At 50.8% G+C, this 8,439-nt stretch overlaps 1 protein-coding gene across 2 annotated transcripts; it reads left to right on the forward strand.

The window, feature by feature from the left end:
- The first annotated feature begins 1,047 nt into the window (after positions 1-1,047).
- Positions 1,048-3,107, forward strand: Rbm8a (RNA binding motif protein 8A). 2 transcript variants are annotated; one of them, XM_090334141.1, is made up of 6 exons: positions 1,048-1,193; positions 1,422-1,481; positions 1,592-1,669; positions 1,790-1,926; positions 2,656-2,792; positions 2,902-3,107. In XM_090334141.1, the coding sequence occupies exons 1-6, from the start codon at positions 1,127-1,129 to the stop codon at positions 2,945-2,947; spliced, it is 525 nt and encodes a 174-aa protein (XP_090190267.1). In that variant the 5' UTR covers positions 1,048-1,126; the 3' UTR covers positions 2,948-3,107. The 2 variants fall into 2 exon arrangements, with proteins under 2 accessions (XP_090190267.1, XP_090190268.1); XM_090334142.1 differs by having other exon boundaries at positions 1,049-1,193; positions 1,595-1,669.
- Positions 3,108-8,439: the final 5,332 nt, after the last annotated feature.

Raw genomic sequence — 8,439 nt, forward strand, 5'->3', positions numbered from 1 at the left:
CTTCTCCTTTCCCTTCCTCCCTGTCCTTCCCTTTGTGCCACTCCCTGGGCTTGAACTGTGGGCACTTCCCTTAGCTTTTTCACTGGAGACTTGTACTCTATTACTTGAGCTCCACTTCCACCTTCATGCAGGTCCACTGGAGATGAGTCTCAGGAGCTCTCCTTCCTGGACTGGCTTCCAGCCTGGATCCTCAGCTCTCAGCCTCCTGAGCAGCTAGGATTTCAGACTAGGGACACTCGTGCCTGCTTTGAATGAGCTGTTTCTATTATTGTTATTATTATTAATAGTATTACGGTAAATAGGGCACTACTTGCTCTAGGGCACAGGCCTGAAAGATTTGAAAACACAAACCAACCCTATTTAATGTCCATCTCTGGCTTGTAGTGGATAGAGGCTGAAAGCCAGGTCGGGACCAGGAGTTTTGCCTAGTGGTTAGAGTGCTTGCCGAGCATGCACAGAGGACTGGGTTCGATTCCTTGGTACTGCGTACATAGAAAAGCCGGAAGTGGTGTGGCTCAAGTGGTAAAGCACTAGCCCTGAGGAAAAGCCCAAGGACAGTGCTTAGGCCCTGAGTTCAGTCTCCAGGACTGGCAAAGAAAGGAAGAAAGAGAGAGAAAGGTCAGGTTGGCTTCCAAGCTTGGGGGTTTTAGACCCCACCCTAAGCCCCCCCCCCACATAAGGAGCTTGAACTCTGGGCCTGGGCACTGTCCCTGAGCTCTTGAGCTCCAGGCTAACGTCCTACTACTGAGCCACAGCCCCACTTCCGCTTTTCTAGTGATTAGCTGGAGATAGAAGTCTGCGACTTTTTAGTGCCCGACCCTCAGATCTCAGCCTCCTGCGTAGCTGGGATTTCCCGCCGGCAAGGCCCCGCCTTCTACCTAGCTGGCCCGCCCAGAGAGGACTCCCGCAGCTCCAGACCTCCTCAAGATGGCTACCGGAGCACTTCCGCTTCCGGTCCGAACGAGTCCCGCCTCACTTCCGAAAGCCCCACCTCCCGCACGTCGAGGGCGGAGCCTCGCCTTTGCCTTTGATTGGTTAGCTTGGCTGGCGACCTTTCCCCTCCGCGACGGTTTCCCGAGGTTCTCAGTTCTTCCGTGGCGCGGACGGGAGCTAGGCGGCCTGCAAGATGGCGGACGTGCTGGATCTTCACGAGGCTGGGGGCGAGGATTTCGCCATGGATGAGGATGGGGACGGTGAGGATGGTGGAGGCGGCTGCTGGAAGCGGGGAAGGCGCGAGAGGAGACGCGTCCGCGGGAGCGGGGCCCAGGGCGCGGGGACCCGGGTCTCGCTCAGGCTCCGCCCCCGCGGAGGGAGGGGCGGGCCGGAGGGCGCCGGGTAGCCGGGACGCCTGTGCGGCCGCGAGTGTCGTGAGCGGTCGTCTCAATGGCTGTCCTACCTGTTCTTCGTTTTGGGGACTCCAGAGAGCATCCACAAACTGAAGGAAAAAGCGAAGAAACGGAAGGGCCGCGGCTTTGGCTCAGGTGAGTGCGGGCGACGTGGGGGTCCCGGCGCCATGGGACGGGCGCCGCGACTCCCGGGACACATGGGTGAAAGGGAAGAGTTTTCGGTGATCTGGTGTTGTTTCTTCTAGAAGAGGGGTCCCGGGCACGCATGCGGGAGGATTACGACAGCGTGGAACAGGACGGAGACGAACCCGGACCGCAGCGCTGTGAGTCTCCCGGAGCCCGTGGGGAGTTAGGCACTAATAAAACGGAGCCTAGCAGGGGTGAATCTGGAGTCTGTTGTCATTGTGCTCATGCGATCCCGCTTGACGTTTGTTCCCACACAGCTGTTGAAGGCTGGATTCTTTTTGTCACTGGTGTCCACGAAGAAGCCACTGAAGAAGACATCCACGACAAATTCGCCGAATATGGGGAAATAAAAAATATCCACCTCAACTTGGACAGGCGGACAGGATACCTAAAGGTATCATAAGTTGCACTTCATTACTTATTTCTCTCTGTAATCCTGAAATGGCATTGGTGGCCCTCCTGTAATTGCTACGCGTGACCAAGAATAAAGTTGAAAGAACATTGGAGCCAATTGCTGGTGGCTCAGCACCTATAATCCTAGCTACTGAGAATACTGAGTTCTGAAGATCGCAGTTAGAAGGCAGCCTGCCAGTGTGAGACTCTTTATCTCCTGTGAGCTACCAGAAAGCCTGAATTAAGTGGATGTGTGGCTCAAGTGGTACAACACACCAGCAATGAGCTGGTAAGAGAGCACCCAGACCCCAAGTACTGGCTCAAAAACAAAACACTGGAGATTGATATTGTTAGGCTCAGAACAGAAATAAGGCAGACAAGTTGTATGAAAAGTAGGAATATATGATGTATGTTCATTGTGTAAAGTTATAGATTTTATTACATGAGGGTTTTTTTGTTTGTTTTTTGTGGTGGGTCATGGAGCTTGAACTCTGGGCCTGGGTGTTGTCCCTGAGCTCTTCAGCTCAAGTCTACTGCCCTACCCCTTGAGCCATAGCCCCACTTCTGGTTTTCTAGTGGTTAATTGGAGTCTCATAGTTTTCAGTGCCTGGGCTGGCTTTGAACCTTGATCCTCAGATCTTAGCCTTCTGAGTAGCTAGGATTACAGGCAAGAGCCATTGCGCCCCCACCCGGCATGAAGGTTTTAATACCTGTCATTTTGTTTGCTTAGGGGTATACTCTGGTTGAGTATGAAACATACAAAGAGGCCCAGGCTGCCATGGAGGGACTCAATGGCCAAGATTTGATGGGACAGCCAATCAGCGTCGATTGGTGTTTTGTTCGGGGTCCACCCAAGGGCAAGAGGAGGTAAAGGGCAAAAACACTTCATAAAGGGAGCATGAGGAAAATACCAGCACTTTGTATTATATCCCCCTGACTAATGGAATTCCCTCTTCTTCCTCCTGTTTGTCTTCAGAGGTGGCCGGAGACGTAGCAGGAGTCCTGACCGGAGACGTCGCTGACAAGTTCTCTGTTCAAGTGGTCTCAAATTCCAATTGAACATGAATGAAGCCTTGGAGATAGAGGGCTGGGGTGGAACTTGGCTCTGTTTTTTATTTAATCTCTTACTCTTGTTTAGTGTTTCTTTGGGGTTATGAATAAATGTTGCATTTTTGTTTTCTACATGCAGATTTTTCCTGTTCTAAAATACCTGCACTATTTACAGTAAGGCATTATGGGCAATTAGGAAGATAGTTCTGCCAGGGATAGAATTGTGTGTTCTAATGGTTTTTTGTTCAGTGTTTTTCCTGAAAGCAAAGAATGCAAGTGTAGCAGTGAGCCATGCTTGCAGTGTTGGAATAATTCTGTTCCTGTATACTCTATTGGGAACTAAAGGACTATTATAGGAATGTCTCTTGAGCTTCTCCCTGTGTTGCTGATGTCCTGTGTGCTTGTACTTCTAGCTGTCTTAGGGCTTGGTCTGGCCTTCCTCCAGTTGCTTCCTTAGAGGAGTCCTTAGAGGAGACCCCATAGAGGAGAGGATCCAAAGGAGCATTTAGGAGGCCTGAGAGGAAAAGGATGTGGCTGAGGCTGGGAGGGAGGGACTTCACCTAGCCTGGCAGGGGAAGAACCAGTACCACAGACCCAGGAGGTGAAGGCTGGCAGGGCTAGTAGGGTCAGTCACAGGCTGGAGGACCAGCACAAGGGTGAGTGTCAAAGCTGCCGCGGGGGCAAGGATGGCGGGGGGGGGGGGGGGGGGGGTGTTAAATTCACCACCAGGGTCCAGGAATTAGAAAACACATTCAGAACAGCTCAGCCTCCAACTGACAACAGGGTAAATTGATGAAGATGAGAAGATGGAGCCTCCTCTTTGTCCCAAGGAGAAGGGGACTGAAAACCTTCTGTACCTTTTCCTTGCCTGGGACTACATGACCCACCTCCCACGCCAGACTTTTGGCAGACATGTTGGGAAAAAAACGGTTTTGATTAAGGATGCTTTATCAGGTGAAGCTAGCACTGCTACTTTAAGACTTGATATTCAAGAGTAAAAACACTGATGGAGCCTGGGAATTTGGTCTAGTGGTAGAGTGCTTGCCTAGCATGCATGAAGACCCAGGTTTGATTCCCCAGCACCACATACATAAAAAAAGCCAGAAGTGGTGCTGTGGCTCAAGTGGTAGAGCTCTAGCCTTGAGAAAGCCCAAGGACAGTGCTCAGGCCCTGAGTTCAAGCCCCGGAACTGGCAAGTAATAATACTGATGACTTTCCCCCTTAGTCCTTTAATAGCTTCATTTCACTAGAGGCAGTTAAGCTTATTTTGTGTGTGTGTTGGGGCTTGAACTCAGGGCCTAGGTGTCCCTTAGCCTTTTTGCTCAAGGTTGATACTTTACAACTTGAACCATGCCTTCAGTAATATCTTTTTTTTTGCTGGCTAGAGATGTCTCACAGACTTTCCTGCCTGGGCTGGCATCAAACTGCCATCCTCTGCACTCAGCCTTCTGAGTTGCTAGGATTACAGGTGACTCACTGGTACCTGGCTAGAGGCAGTTTAGACTTAACTCAGGTACTAGGAAGTAATGGGCACTTAGGGTAGGGATTAAGGTCTGGGAGTTCTCGCCGTGCCTCCTCTTGTGGTCTGGATTCTGGATAGACTGAGGACTGCTATAGCAGATGGCCTGTCAGTCAGTGGCAGCAGGTGAAGAGGTTATAGGTGCCTTGCCATTGAGCCCTGGAGCTCCCCTTGGTGACACACTGAGTGAAGGGGACTGGGCCAGCTCTCTGGATAATGTGGAACAGGAAAAGCTGGAGTGGAGTTGAGCATATTACTATGGCTGCCCACCTGTCTCAAGGAGCTCCCCGTTCCCCCTTCACGCCATGCCTGTCTTCTCAAATACTATGGTTTTTGTTTTGTCAGTCCTACCTGGGTGCTTTCCTTGAGCTTCTTTTTGCTCAAAGCTAGTGCTCTACCACTTAAGCCACAGCACTACTTCCAGTTTTTGAGTGGTTTATTGTAGGTAAAGGTTTTTCAGAGTAGTTTATTGGAGATGTCCGGCTTCTCGGATACTATCCTAATACTGCTCTTTATCGCATGGTATCTAATAAACGTTGCCTATGTTATTGTTTTGAATGGTTTTCCTGGTTATATCTGGTGAAACACAATAGTAATTTTTCTTTTTGGCAGTATTGAGATTTGGATTCAGGGCCTTGCTAGACAGGTAGGCCCTCACTTTTGAGCACTGCTTGCTGTATTCTTTTTTTTTTTTTTGCCAGTCTTGGGCTTGAGCTCAGGGCCTGAGCGCTGTCCTTGGACTTTCTCAAGGCTAGCACTCTACCACTTGAGCCTCAGCACCACTTTCGGCTTTTTGCTATGTATGTGGGGTACCGAGGAATCGAACCCGGGTCTTTGTGCATGCTAGGCAAGCACTCTACCACTAGGCCAAACTCCCGGCCCTCTTTTCTTTTTCTTTCTTTTTTTTGCCAGTCCTGGGGCTTGAACTCAGGGTCTGGGCTCTGTCCTTGGTCACTTTTTGCTCAAGGCTAGGGCTCTGCCACCTGAGCCACAGTGCCACTTCCTGAGAAGCTGAGATGACAGGTCTGTACCACTACATTGTATTCAGATTGGAGTCTCAAGATTTTTGCCTAGGCTGGCCTTCAGCCACAGTCATCTGGAACCAGGGACCTTCTGACTGTACCTCCTGAATCTACAGGTGTGAACCAGTATGCCTAGCCTTGGCTAGCTGGCTGAGATCATTCCTTCATTTCTTTGCTCCCACTCCCTTCTTCCCTCTCTCCTTTTCCTTCCCTTTCATCCCTTTTTCCCCCTCCTTCCCTTCCTTTATTTCCTTCAAGCCTCTGCTGGTCTTGGACTCTAGATCTTTCTACCTCACCCTCTCAGGTAGCTGAAATTAAAGCACCCACTTCTGTGCCCTAGTGAAAAAGAAATCTTGTATTGAATAAATAAAATTTCAAATTATGTTGCAGCCATTCTGAAGTGACTTTGTCTTTAAGTACAGTAATTGTAAAGGGGAAAGATAGAATTTACCGTCCTCCAACTATTATTAGCTGGCCCCCACCCATTTTTATCATTATTTATTAGGTTTTTGTGTTTTGTTTTTGTGGTTTGAATGCAGGGCCTCATATTTGCTAGAAATGTGCTCTGCCATTTAGCTTTATCTCCAGCCCAAGTTGCTTTATTTTAGATAGAATGTAATTCAATTTAGAGCTGTAAGATGAAGAGTCCCTTGATCTGATGAAAGGAAAGCCTAGTAGGTATTAGATTCTAAATACCCAGAGGTATAGGAGGTGTGTAGGGGGGGAGTATTCTGTTTTGGATTCTTTTTTAGTTTTCATTAGTTGAGAGCTGTAAAAGCATGAAGGATTTTTAAGAAAGTTGAATAAAATCAGCCAAAGAAGCCAGGCAATGGTGGCTCACACCTATAATCCTAACTACTCAGAAGGCTGAAATCTGAGAATTGTGGTTTGAACTCAACCCAGGCAGGAAAGTCTGTGAGACTAATTAATCACCAAAAAAACTGGAAGTGATGCAGTGGCTCAAAGTGATAGAGCACTAACCTTAACTAAAAAAAAGAGCTCAGGGATAGCACCCAGCCCCCGAGTTCAAGCCCCAGAACCAACAACAAAAAAGATGAGACTCTGACAAGTTTACCAGGCCCCAGGACTGGCAAAATTAAAGTTAATTTTCTGTCTTTCAAGGTGTTTTTGTTGTTTTTTTGCCAGTCCTGGCTTGACCTCAGGGCCTGAGCCACTGTCCTTGGGCTTGTTCAAGGCCAAAGCTCTACCATTTGTGCCACAGCACCACTTTTTCCATGTGTGTGGCACTGAGGAATCAAACCTGGGTCTTGGTGCATGCTAGGCAAGCCCTCTACCTCTAGGCCAGACTCCTAGCCCCAACATTTTTTGTGATAATGGGGCTTGAATTCAGAGCCGCTCATGCTTACTTTTTTTCCACTCAAGACTGGTGTTCTACCACAGGACCCACACCTCCATGTCCTGCTTTTTGCTCCTCAGTTGGAGACAAAGTCTCACATACTTCGCTACCTGATAGGCCCTACCTATCAGGACCCTCACACCGAGACCCTCAAATCTCAGCCTCCTGAGTAGCTGTGTGTAGCTAGGGTAACAGGTGTGAGCCACCAGAGCCTATGATGACACGCTTTATGTTTTGATTCCACAAGGGGCTACTCAAAGCCAGTGAGTAATCACACACACACACACACACACACACACACACACACACACACACACACACACACACACACACACGCCTTTCTTCCTTGCTCCAAAGGTTTTCTTTGTTCAGTACCTGGGATTGAACCCAGGACTTCGTGATAACTAATCAAGAACTCTACCACTGAGCTACATCCCCAACTTCTTCTCCAGAAGTGTTCTGCACCATTATCAGAAAAAGAGTAGCATAAGACGTGAAGAGTTGGAAGCCAAACAGTACATCTAAAGAAGAGGCACAGATAATGCAGCTACTTTAAAAGACAGCAACCCTAAAATACCATGCAAATGATCTTAAGAGTACTAAAAGCTAAGGGCGTGTAAATGTGTGCCTTGGGACTCCAAGTTCATATGGGGAAACCAAATCCCTCTCCTGAATCCCACCCTGAAGCCCAAGTTAGTCGCCTGGGGCACGGCCAGCGGGGCACCAAGTCCCAAGCTGCCCCCGGAGGCTTCCTTCCACCGGCGCCAGGTCCCAGCGGGTTGAGTACCGCCGCCTGGCGGTCAAGCCCGACAGCTCCGGGCCAAAAGCGGCGGCACCACCTGGGCACTCGTTTTAGGAACGTAAGTGTCCGGCATGCCATGTCTCCTGCCAACCACTGGACAGTAATGCTCCAGATCGCGTCTGGGGCATTACCTCGAACGTGACTAGTAAAAGGTCAGCCGGAGCGGCGAGGGACGGGTCACCGCCACAGCCCGGCCAGGGTTCCTCCAGCCGAGGAAACAGCACGGTGGTCGCTCCCACCGGCTGCGGCTGCGGCTGGGACAGTGGGTAACGCGGACCCCCACCTGCACTTCTGATCCCGCCCAGACCTCCGGCCGCGCCGCTGACCCCGGTCGGTGCCGTCGCCAGCCGGCACGGTGCCCGGAAGGAAAGGGGAGGAGGCATTGTGGACACGGCGTGGTTAATCCTCTTCAGGATCCGAAGGTGGTGAATCGCGTCCACTACCGTCTCTCCTCCTCCCAACAGAAATCGGGGCTAATCAGGAGGGACCACGCCCCTCGCAGGTCTGGTTCCTCGGGCCCTGGACCCCGCCCCGCCCTCCCCTCGTCACCCGGCTCCTCCTAGGCCCCGCCCTCCCCAGGCCCCGCCCCGCCCCTGGATGGCTAAAGTGTTCCCTGGGAGGCGAGCTGTGCAAAAGGTGTGACTGCGGAGGCCGCTCGCGCAGGACCACGCTCGTGTAGGCCTAAGGACGGGGCTTCGTGTCTTGAAATGCTGACTCGACCGCGGGCTCCGCCGGCTTTCTTCCCCGACGCCGCCGTTTGTCCC

Source organism: Megascapheus bottae, chromosome 6 (genome assembly GCF_031878675.1).
Source record: "Megascapheus bottae isolate mThoBot1 chromosome 6, mThoBot2.hap1, whole genome shotgun sequence".
Taxonomy (NCBI): Eukaryota; Metazoa; Chordata; class Mammalia; order Rodentia; family Geomyidae; genus Megascapheus; species Megascapheus bottae.

Coding starts and splice junctions, on each gene's coding strand:
- Rbm8a (XM_090334141.1), top strand. CDS start 1,127: ATGGCGGACGTGCTGGATCTTCACGAGGCTGGGGGCGAGGATTTCGCC. Junction 1,482..1,591: donor GGGCCGCGGCTTTGGCTCAG/GTGAGTGCGGGC, acceptor TGTTTCTTCTAG/AAGAGGGGTCCCGGGCACGC. Junction 2,793..2,901: donor CCACCCAAGGGCAAGAGGAG/GTAAAGGGCAAA, acceptor GTTTGTCTTCAG/AGGTGGCCGGAGACGTAGCA.